The sequence below is a fragment of the Microcaecilia unicolor genome, chromosome 4, assembly GCF_901765095.1.
Source record: "Microcaecilia unicolor chromosome 4, aMicUni1.1, whole genome shotgun sequence".
Lineage (NCBI taxonomy): Eukaryota > Metazoa > Chordata > Amphibia > Gymnophiona > Siphonopidae > Microcaecilia > Microcaecilia unicolor.
In genome coordinates, this window is record NC_044034.1 from 320,376,897 (window position 1) to 320,395,050 (window position 18,154).

General features: G+C 43.4%; 1 protein-coding gene across 2 annotated transcripts in view; it reads right to left on the reverse strand.

Annotated features, from left to right (window-relative positions):
• The window catches only part of LOC115469357 (disintegrin and metalloproteinase domain-containing protein 9-like), a 240,843-nt gene that overhangs the window by 145,597 nt on the left and 77,092 nt on the right, over positions 1-18,154 (reverse strand). For both annotated transcript variants that reach the window (XM_030201903.1, XM_030201904.1), the window contains one exon: positions 12,468-12,657. In XM_030201903.1, the coding sequence (XP_030057763.1) occupies positions 12,468-12,657 (190 nt within the window). The remainder of the gene's footprint in view (positions 1-12,467; positions 12,658-18,154) is intronic.

The window sequence follows — 18,154 nt, forward strand, 5'->3', positions numbered from 1 at the left end:
ACAGTCGATGAAGTAGAATGGGTCATTCGGCAAAGCCCATTGGGGAAGATACCGGGACTGGATGGCCTGCAGAATGAATTTTATAAACTACTGAAGGAAGACATTAGTTCTATTTTGACATTAGTATTTAATAAGATTGTCTTACAGGGCCTTGCACCTCCCTCACTTAATATAGCCCAAATTATGGTCTTACAGAAACCCAGAAAGGCTCTAGAACAGCCCGAGTCCTATCGCCCTATCTCCTTGTTGAATTGTGAAGCTAAACTGTTGCAAAGATTATGGCCAATTGGATGGCGAGGGTAATCCCTGCCTTGGGGGCAGAGCCTCAAGCGGACTTTACCAGGGGCCATGCAGTTTCCAAGAATATGCACAGGATTTTGGTGGCATTAGAGTCGGTGCGTTTAGAGGGATCCTCAGCCTTACTCATTAGCTTAGATGTGGAAAATCATTTGATCAGGTGGACTGGGGGTTCCTTTATGGTATTCTGCAGGCATATGGTCTGAAAGGCTTTTTCATGGATGCAGTTAAGGTGTTATATGCTGCTCCAACAGCTCAGGTTTGGACGAATGTGATTTGCTCTGCTCCTTTTGCTGTTGGTAGGGGAACTCGTCAGGGATGTCTATTGTCACCTTTGTTATTCATACTAACTCTGGATCCTCTGATTCAGGACATTTTGGGCAACCCTAAGATAAAAGACATGGCAGTTTTTTTACTGATCCCCGTTCACCTCTTTATGTGTTATTGGACTATTTTTGTGAGTATGGTGACTTCTGGCTTTGCCCTTGACAAAATCAGAGGCGTTTGCAAGCTCTGCATCTCTTTGCCAGGACTGGGGAACAGAGTTTCCTCTGAGATGGGTGACTGAATCTTTCCATTATTTGGGAGCGATGATCCCATGGCATTGATGGTTGTAAAGCGTTTGGTATTGTGAGGAGATGAGAGTACCATGAAGTGTGTTTTTTCCCCCTATTTAGTTTCAGCTTGAAGGCTGATGCCCAGGATTCCATGATGTTTATGCTGTTCATGATTTTGGAAGGGGATAAAAATAGATACATCACCGGCATAGATGAAGGAGTTGAAGTCTTGTTTGGACTAGGGTACCATCAATAGGCTGAATAGTAGTGGAGAGAGTGGTGAGACCTGGGGGACTCCACACTCCGCTTTCCACGGGGGAGAGATTTCAGAGTTTGAATTCACTTTGAACCATGCAAGTACCTTCCCTCCGATTCTGAATCTGTCAAGCATTCTTTGTAGGATTTGGTAATCAACCATGTCAAATGCACTAGACATGTCAAACTGAAGGAGGAGGATGCTTTTTCCTATTAAGATCACCTGTTTGAATTTAGCCCAAAGTGTAATCAGCACCATTTCTGTGCTGTGGTGGGTCCTAAAGCCCAGTTGGGATTTGTGTATTATGGAGAATTTGTTGGTGTAGTTGGTTGGCTGCAATGCCTTCCATTATTTTTGTCGTTATTGGTATGGATGCTACTGGTCTGTAGTTTGAAGTATCTTTGGTGTTTTTCTTGATTGGTATGAGCAGTACATTACCCTTATCCATTGGGAATCGACCGTCCCAGAACATGAAGTTCAGGTGAGATGCGAGTTGGTCAATGATGTGGTTGAGGGGAGCTTTCATGATATAATTGAGGTATGTGTCTAGCATGCAGTATGCAGTGAAAAATTCTCTTAACGCTTGTGCTACTATTTCGTTGGTGAGCTGGGCGAAGGTTGTCCATGTCCTGTCCATTGGGCATACTTCTGGGGGGGTAGTCAAGTTTGTCTATGAAGGTTTCAAGATTACTATCATCCTGAGGCAGGTTTTTCCTTAAATTGATGATCTTCTCTTCAAAATATCTGGCCAGTTCAGTTGCTGCTGGAGGATGATCATTCGTTATTGTCAGTGATTTGGTGTCAAGTAGATTGTTTACAAGCATGGATAATTTCTTTGTGTCTTTATAATCTGAACCTACTTGTTCTTTGTAGATCTTCCTTTTTGCTTGTCTTATTTGATTTTGTACCTTTTTTGTGTTTCCCCCCACACGGTTGCTGTGGATTCATTTTTTTCTTCCAAGCTCATTCTTGTCTTCTGCAGCAAACTTTTAACTCTTTCAATTCCTCATCATACCATGGAACTGATTTGCATTTTTATGAGGTTTTGGTTATCATGGGGCTATTTCGTCTAGTACTATAGGTGCATCTTTTGTCCCATTCTGAAAAGAATTCTGTAGAGTCGGTTGGTGGTGACCACTGATTTTCATAAGACTATAATTTATTTGGATCAACCTTTCCTCGTCAATTGTATGAAGTTCTTATCTGTGTTGACTGGGTCCCTTGTTCTTTCCAGTATAGGGTCATGTCTAGCCTGAAGTGGTCAGACCAAGGGGTTTCTGTCCATCTCTGGTTCCGTATTTTGAAGTTCTGGTTCATTGCAAATCTGTATGCTAATAGATCTAGTGCGTGACCCTTTACGTGGGTTGTGTTCACTGATGGCCAAAGTCCCATAGTTGAAGGAATTCGTTACACTCTCTGGTACTCTTGGTACTCTGATCTTCTAAATGTAGATTGATGTCTCCTATTATCATCATGTTTGGGTTTGATACACAAGTGTTTGCAATAAAGTCCATAGTTGTTTGGGCCGCTCTCCAGTTTCCTGGTGGTCTATAGAATAATATGCAGCATAGGTGGCTGTGCAGGGATTTATCTTTTATTCTGAACGAGGCAATTCCAGTTGTGGAGTTATGGATTCCACTATAGTTTCTGCTTTGAAGGAGTATCTGTAGATTAATGCAATGCCCGCTTGTCCACAGCACGGAGTTGCAGGAGTGTCATTACTGTACCATTTACAGAGCATATTTTTCCCAAAGCAGAGCTTATTTAGCAGAGTTTTTTTTTTGTTACATTTGTACCCCGCGCTTTCCCACTCATGGCAGGCTCAATGCGGCTTACATGGGGCAATGGAGGGTTAAGTGACTTGCCCAGATTCACAAGGAGCTGCCTGTGCCTGAAGTGGGAATCAAACTCAGGTCCTCAGTTCCCCAGGACCAAAGTCCACCACCCTAACCACTAGGCCACTCCTCCATGAGGACACCCCCAGTTGTCTGAAATGCAAGGTAGGACATAAATCCTTTTTCCATGGTATCTGGCAGTGTACTCAAATTGCACGGTTCTGGAGAACCATTTTTCAATACTTATTTTCCACATTGGGTTTTCCCCTTAGGGATTCCCTTGTTGGGGTTCTTTTTGGTTTCACTAGGGAGTGGGGTCTGGAGAGCAGAGGGGACAAACTATTTGTTCTTAAATCCTGTAATTTGGAGAAGAAATGCATTCTTAATCAATGGTTGTTGGACTATCCACCCTCTATTTGGTACTAGAGAAATAAACTTCATACCTTAATGCTCTGGGAATCCTTTGGAGCACATTTGTCACCTAAACACCAACAATGATTTTTATCGGTTTGGGGTGCTTATTTACAACAAGTATCTTCTATGGCACATAGCCAAGTACTGTACAATTTCACTGTTACACAGTGAATGCTGTTTTATTTCTTATCTGCCAGTTCTTGAGGGGTGGGGGGAAGGTAGACTGGGGTGGGTAATTGACTCTTTTTGGTTGTGGTTCATGGTTTGTTTCTAGAATATATTTGGTCTCTAGTTCAACTTGCTCCATGGCTGCTTGGGGAGGTGGTTTGGGGTTGCCTCTTTATTGGTTTGTTGTATGCATCAATGTTTTAATAAAAAGGTTTTCATAGAAGCCCCTCCCCAAACCGAACCAGGGCTTCTAAGTATAGGCCTGGGGAGGGTCTTTGGGTGGTGGTGGAAACAGATAAAGTGGAGGGTTTAGTTTCAGTTGAAAATGCACTGGCAGGTGTCACAAGACAGTTTCTGGAAACTGTGCCATATTGTCCCAGTAAGTGAGGTGGGAGGTGATGATATCTTGTGACACCTGTCTTTTCTCTAAGGAAGCCTGTACAGGGTGAAACCAATTGTAGCAAAAAGTAAAAAATTGTTATGCAGTTTGGAGCTGCTGAATTATCTTTTAACAAATGTTTGTGTGAGACTGTTCACTTTATCTTTCTGTGAGAACTCAACTCTGTGGATACTGTTGGATTAATAAAGCATTGTTTGTATTTTTCATAACTTTTGGGGAATCTTCTACAAAGTTGTTTTTTTTTTAATATTGTGACAAGGCAAGCCTCAGAGATTCCCCACTGAAGCAGTTGAGCCCAGATCTACGGGTCCCAGAAGTCCTTGCAAGAATGAGAGAAGAGAGTAGTCCTACAAAAATGGAATGGATTCCCAGCCCCAGCAGGGGGAGCAACGGCTCCAGGCAGGGTGAGCCTGTTACTCCCTTCCCCACTAGAGGGAGAGGGAAGGATGAAGCTCAGTTTCCCTGGCTTTGCCATCAATATATAATTCCCCCCAGCTGTGAGAAGGGGAGAGCAGATTTCCTGGAGGTTCTCAGTCAGGAGAGAGGGGAGACGAATGGAGAGAGAGATTCCATGGAGTATGTGGAGGAAGGAAGTAGCCTGCCACTACAGCTGCCTAAGGGAGAGGAACCAGCTACCATGGAGTGGGAGAATTCAAAGGTTGCCCTGCCCAGCACTTGAAGGCAGTGGAGGAGGCCACAATGGGCGTGGTGCTGAGAGGTGGGAGAAACTGCCAACTCTGCTCCTTACAGGGTTCCCTCTGTGCTGTAAAAAGGCAGGTGATTTGTGGTATTGGTTTGATGTGCAAAGACTGTCCATGAAGATTTGTTCTGAACTGTTGTGCTATATTGGAAGTGTGCTGAACTCTTACTAAACCCTTCTGGAGGGGGAAGAGAAAGCTAATGCCCTAATAGAAGACCTGAGGTCTTGAGGAGCTGAGCGTTTGCTGAGGGATTTTGGGACCTGGACTGTACCTTTTGAAGATTATCTTATGAGGACTGTACCTTTTTCTTTTGAAGACTATATTAAGAGGGCTGTACCTTTTGTTCTGAAGAATATATTATGATTTTTGGTATGAAATTGCCTTGATAATAAAATACTTTGGCCCTGAGTCCCAGTATCAGAAGCATTCTGTCCTGGAATCCTGGGAGCCCTGCAGGCTTGCTGGCTCCACCCAAGAGGACAAAGCGGACCCCCCCCCCCCTTTACAATATATAATAAGGATACCACTTGTTTTTGGGATCTACTTTTTGCCCTGTTTGAGTTGCTGGTTTCTGTCTCCTCCTTTACCCGATTGTAAGATACTTGAAATGCCTAAGTACAGCAGGAAAAATAAAATGTTACTCCAGGAACCATTTACGGATAAACATCGGACACATGAATGGTTAAAGGAGAGGTGAACTGAAACCTAAGGATGAGCGATTGATAGCTGCAGCCCAGGACAATGGATTACGGACGAGATGGTTTACAGCAAGCATTGAAAAAACCAGTGCAGTAGACATCTTTAGATTCTGAAATAAAAAGCTAGAAACAGTTATTCATCTCTGGCTGGCTGTGAAGTGCTGCTGATGGCAGAAAATGTTTATACAGAAAGGCCCAACAAGATAGCAGTCTCATTCATTAGAAACTCTTAAGCGTTACAACATCAGTGTGCCGAAAAAGCATTGGTATTATGGCCCTAAGAGAACTGTGGAAAACAAAGGAGGTTATGATCACATGGGACATCCCCAACCTGACTGATAAAAAGCTGGATGCCAGAAAACTATATATAGTGGTAAAAGAGGAAACCACCAGAATGACACTGATTTTAGACGCATTGGTCCCAAGCAATTACTCGGTGAATCACATGGAGAGAAAGAAGATCTTTAAATACCAAGAAATGCAGTCCAAGAAAATGTGGCAGAAAGATACAGCAATATTTCCCATCGTTTTAGGTGCCACAGGATTCATCAAAAGGAACTTCCAAGTGTACCTGCATAAGTTATCTATGCCTGTTACATCTTATGAACAGCACAAAAAAAAGTGGGAAATGGACCAATAACTCCAGGAAAACGGGAAATAAAATACCAAAGAACCACTTTATTCAATGACTCGACACAAGTAAAACTATGTTTCGGCCAGAAGGCCTGCCTCAGGAGTCTAAAAACAACCAATATTAAAACATATCAATTCAAAATAAAACAAACAAGAAATAAACATTTGATAATATAAATTGAAATAAACAACATAATTAAAAAATAATGGTAGAAGATTATGCATCAAAAAAATTTATTTCTAACAATATATATCTAAAGTGAAATTATTTAAAATAAAGATGTCTAAAGCGAAATGAAATAAACATTTGATAACAAACACTTTAAATAATTTCACTTTAGATATATATTGTTAGAAAAAAAAATTTTTGATGCATAATCTTCTACCATTATTTTTTAATTATGTTGTTTATTTCAATTTATATTATCAAATGTTTATTTCTTGTTTGTTTTATTTTGAATTGATATGTTTTTAATATTGGTTGTTTTTAGACTCCTGAGGCAGGCCTTCTGGCCGAAACACAGTTTTACTTGTGTCGAGTCATTGAATAAAGTGGTTCTTTGGTATTTTATTTCCCGTTTTCCTGGAGTTATTGGTCCATTTCCCACTTTTTTTTTTGTGCTGTTGTTTTCACGTGGGAGTTTGTGTTCATCCACTTAGGTGGATTACTACATCTTATGAACTCCAGAAAGAAGCTCTCTTTGACACAATGCAAGTACTATGGCAAGCGTTGGCAGTAAATTTGAGAGACTTAGACCCTGGGCTTAGGAGAGAAGTTTACTACTGTCATTGTACGTGCAAAAACAAGCAGACTAAACGAAGCTGTACTTTACAAATGTAAAGGCTAAAATTGAAAATACATGAGACCTCAGATCTCCAGGAGACACCCTAAGGCATTGGGGATGCCCCAAGGAAATGGAATATAATCCCAAAGAGGAGTCCAATACTATCACTGGTCTCAGCTAGTGCACAGAAACTTTGGCCAGTTTTGAAAGAGTAAAGTACCTCCTCCTGACGCAGCTTCTAGCGAAACAAGTGGCCCTTGGTGTTTTGGAGTACTGTGCCAATGAACATTGTACAAATTGATTTGGAATCTAGTTATTTGAAGCAAGTAAAGAATTTTTATTTTTATTTTTTCTGTGCACAGTTTTTGATGGGAACGTAGTTATGCTATATTATTGGTGGTGGTCTGTGAGACTGCTGTATCTTGTTAAACGGATTTTCAAGGCTGTTATTTGCTCCAGTTATTTTTTTGAGCAGTAGGTTTCTCTCTGAGTTTTTTCCTCTGCTTTTTTTCTGGGCACTAGCCAAGACCATTGATAGTATTGGACTTCTCTTTGGGATTGTATTCAATTGACTTAAGGTGTCCCTTGGAGATCTGAGGTCTCGTTTATTTTCAATTTTAGTCTTTAAGTTTGCAAAACACAGCTCCCTCTAGTCTGCTTTCTTTAGCAAGTATCTGTTCATACTTTTTGTATGCATGGGATATTTTTGCTACCCTGTTATTGTTTTTTTCTTAATGTGCAAAATCAAGCCATTTGGAGAAACTGACCCAAGGCACGAGTTGAAGGGAGATCAAGACGACATGACCTTGGGGAAAGCTGGTCCCACACAGCAATGGTGGGCAGAAAGGCGCACGTACACACATGGTTACTCAGTTCTAGAAGCTTCTAGAAACAGAATGCTGGGGAGTGTTTCTGGGTCAGGACTCCATCTGTGACATCACCCATCAGCAATTCTTTATCCTCTTTATCTTCTGGCAATGCTTGTCAACTGCACGCTGCAGCCTGCAGTAGCTTTTTGCATAACCCCTTATGTAAGGTACTGTAGATGGCTGTTCTGTCATGGCTACTGTGTTCTTCATTGTGAGACATTTGCACTACTATTATGATGTTATATATATTTTACTAGTAAAAAAGGCCCGTTTCTGACACAAATGAAACGGGCGCTAGCAAGGTTTTCCTCGGAGTGTGTATGTTTGGGAGAGTGTATGTGAGAGTGACTGTTTGAGAGTCAGAGTGAAAGTGTGAGTCCAATCCATGTTCCTCTGTCACCTGGCCCCTCCATTCATCCCTATCCAGCAATTCCGCTCTCTCCCTGAGGCCTGCCCTGCAATCCATATGCATCCATGGCCATCTGTCCCCTCCATTCATCCCTATCCAGCAATTCCCCTCTCCCTGAGTCCTGCCCTTCCAATCCATGCCCATCCATGCTCCTTTGTCACCTGGCCCCTCCATTCATCCCTATCCAGCAATACCCCTCTCTCCCTGAGGCCTGCCCTGCAATCCATATCCATCCATGCCCATCTGTCCCCTCCATTCATCCCTATCCAGCAATTCCCCTCTCTCCCTGAGTCCTGCCCTCCCAATCCATGCCCATCCATGGTCCTCTGTCCCCTGCCCCCTCCATTCATCCCTTTCCAGCAATTGCCCTCTCTCCCTGAGCCCTGCCCTCCCAATCCATGGCCATCCATGCTCCTCTGTCTCCTGCCGCCTCCATTCATCCTTTTCCAGCAAGTCCCCTCTCTCCCTTCCATGACCCCCCCTCGCATCCATGCTCCTCTCTCTCCAATGTGCCAGCCTGGCCCGCCCTCTTCTCCCCTCCCCCCCCCCCTTCGCATCCATGCTGTCGTTTCTTCCCTGCCCTCCCGCTCCCATTGTTGTACTTTACTGGCCACCCTCTTCTCTCCCCCCAACATGCGTGTTTTTGTTTTTTCTTGTTTTTAAATTTACCTCCGTGGCGGTTCCGGCAGCGAAGCGTCAGGGAAGGAGGCGGTGCTCCTGACGTGTAGGTTTCCCTTCGCTGTGTTCCGCCTTCTTTTGACGTCATCCTTGACGTCAGAAGAAGGCGGAACACATGGAAGGGAAGGCTAGACGTCGGGAGCGCCGCCTCCTTCCCTGACGCTTCGCTGCCGAGCGATGCGATTGGTTGAGTGTCATTGCTCCGCCCTCGACGTCATCACATTTGACGCATGGGCGGGGCAGACACAATGCGATCTCACCCCCTTCACTTTGCTAAGAGAGGCTTCATTAGAACGTTGGAGGTGCGTTTTATATAGAGAGATGATTTATTTGTGAGTCTCTTTGGACCTCAGTGCGAATAAGCAGATTATGAATGCTTGAGATCAGATTAGATCTTGTATGGTGGACACTTGGTCTTTTATGATATATACAGGTTCTCTGACTTTCTTGTCAAACAAATTATTCCCTATACAGCACTAGCCAGTTTCGGATGTACATCTTTGCTGAGTCCCGAAGCCTTCCACCAATGCCATGTTGTGCCAACTACCAACTGCTGTGACTGAGGCTCTAGATGATGCAAAAACATCATAACTAGATCTATCAGGTGCTTACCACACACTTCTATCTCAATTATTTGCAGCTGAATCTCCTGCTTTGTTTTATCCAGTAAAGTGCTGAAAACAAACTGCATTTTCTTTAAGTAAATATCTGTATACTGTAACATACAGACAAGTTGCTATTATAGAGGCCAGCCAGAGAGGAACACTGATGCCACAGTTCCAGCCATCCTTTTTGGAACCCTCTCTCTGGGTTGTCACTGCTCCTTGGTTCACTTCTGTGGAGACATTTTCTCTTCCCTTGTGCAGTTATAGAGACCAACGTAATATGAAAAGCCTTTTCTCTTAATGAGAAGTACTAGAAAAATGTTCAAATCTCTTCACTTTTCTCATTGCTGACTGTACTACTACTGATTAATGTGCAAGGCGAGTCTTATTACAAACCAAAACAGGTTGAATCTTGCATTTTGTATCATCTCTCTTGAAAACAAGAGGAAAAAACCCCATTTTGCCAGGTTTTTTTTTCTGGAGGTATAAATCTGTGGATATAATCTAATGTATGTGCGTATATACATATTTTATAAAATATGCACATACAATCAACTCCATCTCTAATCTAACCAAACTATGCAATTTTATAAAAGCCCTTTTCTGCATGAAAAACAAGTTTTACACGTGGAAAAAGGTTTATAAAATTCCCTTGACACTAATATTTATACTATAACATAAAACCAGATTTGTTTCATGAAGTTTATAAAACCCTTTAAAAATAATAAAATGATGTGCTCAGAAACTTTATATGAACATCTTAAATGTGAATAACCACAGCATACAGCCACTAATATCTATCATAACACATCGGTTTCTAATTCAAAGTTGTAACAGCCATACAAATATTCAAGAAAGTGATGATGGAATAATTTATCGTTCTGAGTCTCTAGCGCTTAGCAATTTCACTTCTTTCCGCTTTGCAACGTACTTCTCAATAGAAAGCCTGTACTCCAACAGATCTGGCAGATATCTTCTTTTTTTTTTTTTTTCCAATAATTTTTATTGATAAACGACAGAATAAACATTACTTCCTTAATTCAAAGTGGACATTTGAATATTTCCTTTTTGATATACAATTCTTATATTTCTCTCACTTTAAACATTCTCTTTGTCCATCATCTATAAATCTGTAAATAAACATTGACAAACTTTAATTTTAATTTTAATTTTCCATTTCTCCCCCCCCCCACCCCCACCCCCCCCCCCCCACCCTCCCATCAAGCGCCTATTACTAACTCACTTGGGTCATTGCTCTGATATGTGTCCAAAGTTCATCTTGCCTGTTATAAATTCCCAAACGTTTATCAGTTAATTTCTCCATCTCCTCAATTAGGGAAAGTTTTAGAATCCAGTCCTGCTCTGTTGGTGCCACTTGCTGTTTCCACAGCCGAGCAATAACACTCTTTGCAGCTGTCAAGCTCATCCTCTTCAGACGTCTTTGCCATTTGACTCCTCGTCTGTTCCCCAGGCCCAGCAGGCACCATTGAGGCTCACACAAAAAGTTCTTGCCTGTATGGGCAGTTATCTTTGCAGTTATAGATTGCCAATACATTTGTAATTTCCCGCAGGACCACCAGATATGCAAAAAAGTTCCCACATCCGTTAAACATCTCCAACAATACTGGGAAGCCCCTGGAAACATCATATGTAGTCTATATGGGGTAAAATACCATCTCGAGAGTACCTTGAAGGCATTTTCTTTCAATAACACACATGTTGATGCCTTGTTGACCTCCAGGATAATGGCCTTCCATTCATGAACTGTCAATTCCTTTTCCAAATCTCTTTCCCATCTAGTCATATACAAACATTTTTCAAAACTCCCTCCCCTTATAAATTTGGCAGATATCTTCTTTATAGCCTTTTTTATTTGCTCAGTAAGTTCATATTTGATATCCCAACCTGGATCCAAGCTTCACCACCTGAGTGGATCTGAAATTTGTAGTACTAATCCAGGTACAACGCCAAAGGGGTGGAAATATAGCAAAGATTTTAATGAAAAAAAGAGCAGAGATTTATTTTTGAATGGAATACAATCTCTCCATAAACATATTGATTGGTTTGCTTTATAGTGACGCCAGCCAGGATACCCAGAACATTTGGTTCAAAATGAGGTTTAGCATCAAAATGACTTCTAGGCACCATCTTGGAGAAATGAAGCACCAGTTTTGCTGCGAGTTCTGTGAAAACTTGTTATATTATAACTGGGATTATTTGAGGAAGATTTAATATTATTTTCAGTTTCCCCTGAAGAAGCCACTCAGGTGGTGAAACTTGGATCTCGGTTGGGATATCAAATATGAACTTATTGAGCAAATAAAAAAAAGCTATAAAGAAGATATCGGCCAGATCTGTTGGAGTACAGGCTTTCTATTGAGAAGTATGTTGCAAAGCAGCTAGAAGTGAAGTTGCTGAGTGCTAGAGATTCGGAACAGTAAGATAAGTTATTCAATCATCACTTTCTTGAATGTCTGTATGGACGTTACAAAGTCGATGTGCGATGATAGATACTAGTGGCTGTATGCTATGGTATATTCACATTTAAATTGGTCAAGTAAAGTTTCTGAAAGCATCACATTATTATTTTTAAAGGGTTTTATGAACTTTATAGAGCAAATCTGGTTTTTATGTTACAGTATTGAGTTTGTACCAGATCACAACTATTTAGATTCCCAAATATTAGTTGAATACTAATATTTATATGCCAGTTATGTGCCTAAATGCTTAGATTACATTTGTACATGTCAATATTCCGCCTAACTGCTATTCAATAACTACTTGCATATGTTACACAGTGCATAGTTTGTAGGTGGGTGTACACAGGGGCAGTGTCTGGGCAGTGAGTGGATGGGGCACACAATTACATATGTATATGTTACATGTATATTATCAACACTTAGGCGTACTCACACCAGATCTATAGATGGTGTAACTGCTTGCACCTAAATTAAAGGCACATATTTTTGATATTATTTTTGTACTATGTAAAGGAACGTAGGCACCTATGTTCCTTTATACACCAGACTTCTACCATGTGCCCTCTAGGCACCTATATACATAGGTGTACAGTATAGAATTACCTCCTTTATGTGCGAACTGCTTTGGGGTTTATAGTGGAAAAAGGATAATCACTAATAAGGTAACTATGTGAATACTTGCCCTCAGAAGCTGAGTCATGCTGGGATGCTGTAATACATCTGCATTCTGCCTCTCAGGCTCACTGCTATTTACACCACATGATAAAGGCTCTTTCTTCAAATTTTCCATGCGATAAATAAGATGCTGGAAATCAGAAGAGGACTCCAGGGGTTCAATTCCATAGCTTGTGTTCTCTATGTGTAGCAGCCCCCTAAAAATCAGAAATATAATGTCATCACAGAAGAGTAATGAAGTGTCTGGAGCCTGGGCTATATTATTCTACTAAACTTCTCACCTCAGTGTGTGCAAGAGCTGTCAATAAAGCAAATAAATTTTAAAATACTTTCTAGATCAGGGCTTACCAAAGAGGGTCGTGACCCTGGCCAGAAGTAAATAGGCGCATCATTCTGATGCGCTTCAGCAGGATCGCCAGGAATGCTGCTGCCGTGATCATGGGGTTACAGCCAAAAAAAGATTGGTAATCTCTGTTCTAGATTATTCTTACCATGCTCTTCACAATTTTAATGTTTCTATATAAATCACTGCATAACCACATCGTGAATATTATGTAAACCTCTGGTCACTTCATCTTAAAAAAAAATAAAGCAGAACTAGAAAAGTTCCTGTTACTTGATTTATCAACAATTCTATCTTATGGTGAATGTACTTGAAGGTCACTTATTGTCTTTAACTGGACAGGTGGCTTAGAAACTGAACAAAATGAAAACTAATATGGAATATTGCATTATTAAGAAAAGCTAAACAGTTTAGGCATGTTCAGCTTGGAGAACAGATATGATAAAACACATAAAATTCATTAGTGGTGTGGAACAAGTTGTTATTAAAGAACCTAAGAAGGCCTTCCACCCATCTCCACCCCACAGCCTTAAGCCAATACAACCAGTTATCCCTCTAAACCCAAAGGTTATTCACTCTTCAAATAATACTAGGACTAGGGGAGGCTCTCTGGTAGTAGATTATGTGGCTCACTTTCGAAATAGAAAAACATCCAAAAACTGGCACAACAGGCAGAAAAACCATCTAAAGCGTATAATCAAACAAAGGAAAAAAACTGCCTAAGACCGCTAATTGTTTACAAGAAAAATTCCCGGAGGGGGCATTTTATGGATGTGACATAGGTGGTGTTATGCAATGAATGTTTCCAGCCCATAACAGATTAATGACTTCCCGGAAGCAGGAAGAAAAACATCCAGAAATAGACCTGCTTCAAAAGCATCTAGGACAGAGGTTTTCACCCCAGTCCTTGTGGCACAGTCTGGGTTTCCAGGATATCCCCACTGAATTCAATGGGGATATCCTGAAATCCCCAACAGGCTGGGTGTACCCCGAGAACTGGGTTGAAAACTTCTGGTCCAGGGTAAGGGCAAACCTGTCTTTAGACCCCTTTCTGATTTTGCTGAGTTGGAGAATGGAGAGATGGAAGTGGTCGATTGTGAGAAAAGAGTGGAAAGTTACAGAGAGCTTTGTTACCTTTGTTTGTTTGTCTGAGTCTGAACTTTTTCACCTTTACATTTCTTGACTTGCCTCCTCTGCCCTTGTCTACACCTGTTTGCAACCCAGCCACACCCATCCCTTCCTCTGTATCTCACTCTCTTCATTCAACTAACCGTCACTGCTCCCAAATCCCTACATCTCCCATTCTACATCCCTACCTGCATGTCCTGTCTCTCAGCGTTCCTCTGTTTGTCACCATACTCTGTGCTGCTGCTGCTCTTTGTGTGAGGGCTGTGTGCTGTTCCTGGAAGAGTGCTTTGTGCAGTTGCTGTGTGTTTGAGGACTGTTTGCTGGTGCTGGGAAAGCAAGAGCTTTGTGCTGTAGCTATGTGTGTCTGAATTGTTTGTCGGTGGTGGGAGAGCAAGTGTTTTGGGCAGCTGGAGTGCGTCTCATGACTGTGTGCTGGTGCTAGGTCTCATGCAGGTGGAGGTGTGCACAATGGTGTTTCTGGGGTCAGTGGGTTGCACCTGTGGTGGTGGGACACTTGCAAGCCAATCATTGGTGCGCTGAATGTTTTTGTGGCTCATGGCTTGCTGAAGGTGGATGACAGTTTGGGGGGGGGGGGGGGAGGTGCCAGAGGAGATATCCCTATCAGAAAATCTTCAGGCCCTGCACCCACTTTGTGGGCCTCACTGACCAGAAATGCTTTACTAGGTTCCGCTTCGACAGGGCCGCCGTACAGCACCTCCTCCTCCTCCTACTATTTAGCATTTTTATAGCGCTACAAGGCATACGCAGCACTGCACAAACATAGAAGACATCCCCTGCTCAAAGAGCTTACAATCTAATAGACAAAAATAAAGTAAGTAAATCAAATCAATTAATGTGTACAGGAAGGAGAGGAGGGTAGGTGGAGGCGAGTGGTTACAAGTCAAAAGCAATGTTAAAGAGGTGGGATTTCAGTCTAGATTTAAAGGTGGCCAAGGATGGGGCAAGACGTAGGGGCTCAGGAAGTTTATTCCAGGCATAGGGTGCGAGACAGAAGGCGCGAAGTCTAGAGTTGGCAGTAGTGGCCAGCTACAACCCCTCCTCCAGCCCAGGAAATGTAGGAATAAACCTTTGCCAGTCCACCTGAAGGTCACTGCCTCCCTCAACTTTCTGGCCACTGACAGCTTCTAGTCAGTGCTAGTAGTAAATGCAGGGCCTCACCCAGCCTGCCATCTCCAATTGCCTAGTCCAGTTCCATACCTTCCTCACTACCATCCATGCACTCCAGAACAACATGGCTCAGTTCTACGCCATAGACTGCTTCCCCTCAGTCACAGGCATCATCAATTGCACACACTACTACTACTACTATTTGACATTTATAAAGCGCTACTAGACATCAAACTCAGACCCTCACCACGGGTATACAAGATCTATAGAAACAGAAAATCATTTCATTCTATGAACATGCAGATCATGTGTGATGTCCAAGGGGAGACTGTGTACGTGTGTGACTGCTACCCAGGCTCCTCCCACGATGCCTATATTCTCCAGCATTCAGGAATCTACAGAAGGTTGACCAAAAGGGGATAACCAACAGGTAAGCAGCACAGGGATTCCCAAACCCCATACTCCCCTCCCCCTCCTAACCTTCAACACACTCCTTTCTTCTAGATGCCCCCAGAACCATTTCCCTACCTCCAAAAGGTCACCACACCAGCCAATACACCCATCTCTATAATTCTGCTTTCCCCCAAAGGTAACAGAGGCTATCCCCAGCGAACCTGACTCATGGCTCCCATAGTCCATCCCCAAAATGAGGCAGAGGAGGAGTACAACAAGAATCAGAAGAGCACCTGCACCATCGCTGAACACACCTTTGACTAGTTCAAGAATTGATTCAGATGTATGGACCATTCCAAAGGGAGCTCCTCTACAGCCCTGAAAAGGTGGCCAAAATATTCATGACGTACTGCATGTTGCACAACCTGGCTCTCCAAAGAAAACAGCCAGAGGAGGGGCAGCAACCACAGCAGCAGACACCAGACCCAGAGTATGAGGAGCCCCCTCCCCCCTTACCACAGAGTTGACCAGTTGGGGTCCATGCCAGACAGACTCACTCTGACAAATTTTCAGTGATGCTAAGTGTATACAACCCTCTCCCCTCTGCATACATACTCCAACCCCTTCCCCTCAGCACACACCACCACAGCATGACATTTAGGTGGCTTATAGCCCTACTTCCCCCTCCCCCATCCCCTTTGGGTTCCATCTCTCCCGCCCTGTCCTCAAGCTGCTGGACATGGCCCAGGCCTAGCAGAAACTAGTGTGTCAGTCATCCCCATTGTCATCACTCCCATCCTGCTGTCTTTGCTGCAGCCTGAAAATCAGGCCACCTGATTGGCCAGTTTGTCATATCTGCTGCTGGGCCCAGCACCCAGCAAGGGATCATGTGCTGGCCCTAAAGGACATGGCCTCTTGTTTGTCCCACCAACCTGGGGTGCTGTGGATCCCACCCTTAAATGTTTTGTGGGTAGTTGCGGCTTGGCAGGTGCAGCGAAGCTTAGCTGGCCTGTGTGGCTACTGGTGTCACTTGTGACTGGTGTGAAGGGTGTTGAGGCAGGACTGGTGGCATCGCTGGTTCCAGGTGGATGCTCAGATGCTTGCTGTGTCGGCAGTGTGCTTGACAGGCCGTCATGTAATCGTGTACTTTGCTGGTCAGCTGCAGCATCTAACACCTGTGGCAGTCATGTCCTTTATGGGCCCGCTTAGGCTCCTCAGCAGCCTCCTCTGCCTCTAATGGGCCATCTGCAAATGCTGAAGGGGGGGGGGGGGGTTGCCCCACTAATTGCTCTCACTCTTCATCCCCTGCAGGCAGTATGCTCTGGGTGCTTTTGCTCTCCCATAGTGCCCTCCTGTGAGGCCTCAGGTGCCACTGATTCACCTTCCTTCTCCTGATGTGGCTACCCTGCCTGCTGGCAGCTGGTTTCAGGCTCTGCATCTGACTCCGTGTCCTCGCCTATACAAGGAAAGTAGAGGAAATGTGTCTGTTGCACTAACTAACCTGGCAGTCTGCTACAGCCTTCCTGAACATAAACATCCATATGCACTTCTAGAACACAGCTGATGAGAATGCCATTGTCAGGCATGGTGCCACATAGCCAGGTGTGTACAAAAGGAAGGATTGTGGAAGGGATGTGGAGTGCACAGGGAGAGAAACAGAGAGGTTTGGAAACCAGAAATAGAGATGGGTTGGTGATGGGCATAGGTGGAGGGTGGGTGAGGGAGGGGGAAGAAGGCATCTAAAGATGATAGATAAAGGGGCCCTCTACCCAGCGGAGTGGGCCCAGACCTGCCCACTAACCTTGTGTAAGTGTTAGGATATGGCCCCTGATAACCAGCCTTTCAGCATGTACTCTGGTGTGCCTTCTTACCACTTCCTCCACCTACCTAAGAACCTGTACATTAGAGTGGTATCAATGAAGCCCACCCATACTGTCCCTGCTAGAGGAAGAGAGGGTGACACAGAGAAAACAGCCAGCACAGCTTGGTTTGCACAAACTTACCTGACTCCACAGTCTGTGCTGAGGTGTCCTGACCTCCCAGGCCATGGTTGCCCTCCTGAAGTAGGAGTCTGTGCACCATGGGCTCCATTAGGGTGAACTTCATGGTGTCAACACATGGTGGGTTGGCACCAGCCTTGTACCTCACCAACCTCTTCAGTTGCTTCCATTTTCTTTTGATGTCCTCTATGAATAGTAGACTGCATTAAGCCTGTCGCATATGGTGATCCATTCTTTTTCCTTTGTAAATGCACATATAGTCTGGCCTTTGGGAGCAAAGTGATTGGCAGAGTGTGCCGTGATCTCCTTAACAAGGAACTCAATCTCGCCATCACAAACTGCACTTCCTGCTCCATGCCTTCTTTTTGGGTGCCATCACAATAAGAAGATGTGGAAGGTTGAAAATCCTGAGATGCACGTTTTTATAGTGCACTGGAGAAGTTTCAGCTGCGGCCATTTAGACGTTTCGGAAATTGACTTTATTTTTCATTATTAAGGACCAAGCATGAAAACATTATTTTTGATTATCGTATACACATGAAAACATTTTGGGAACACTGTCATTTAAATCCTGTGATATTAACATTCCTAAGGGGAAGGTGGCTTCTCATCTGCTGGAATCTTCCACACCTGGGAAACTGACTCATCTGCTCTCCATTCTGTCTCTGCAGCATCAGGCAGCTGAACCCTGGAAGTCACGAG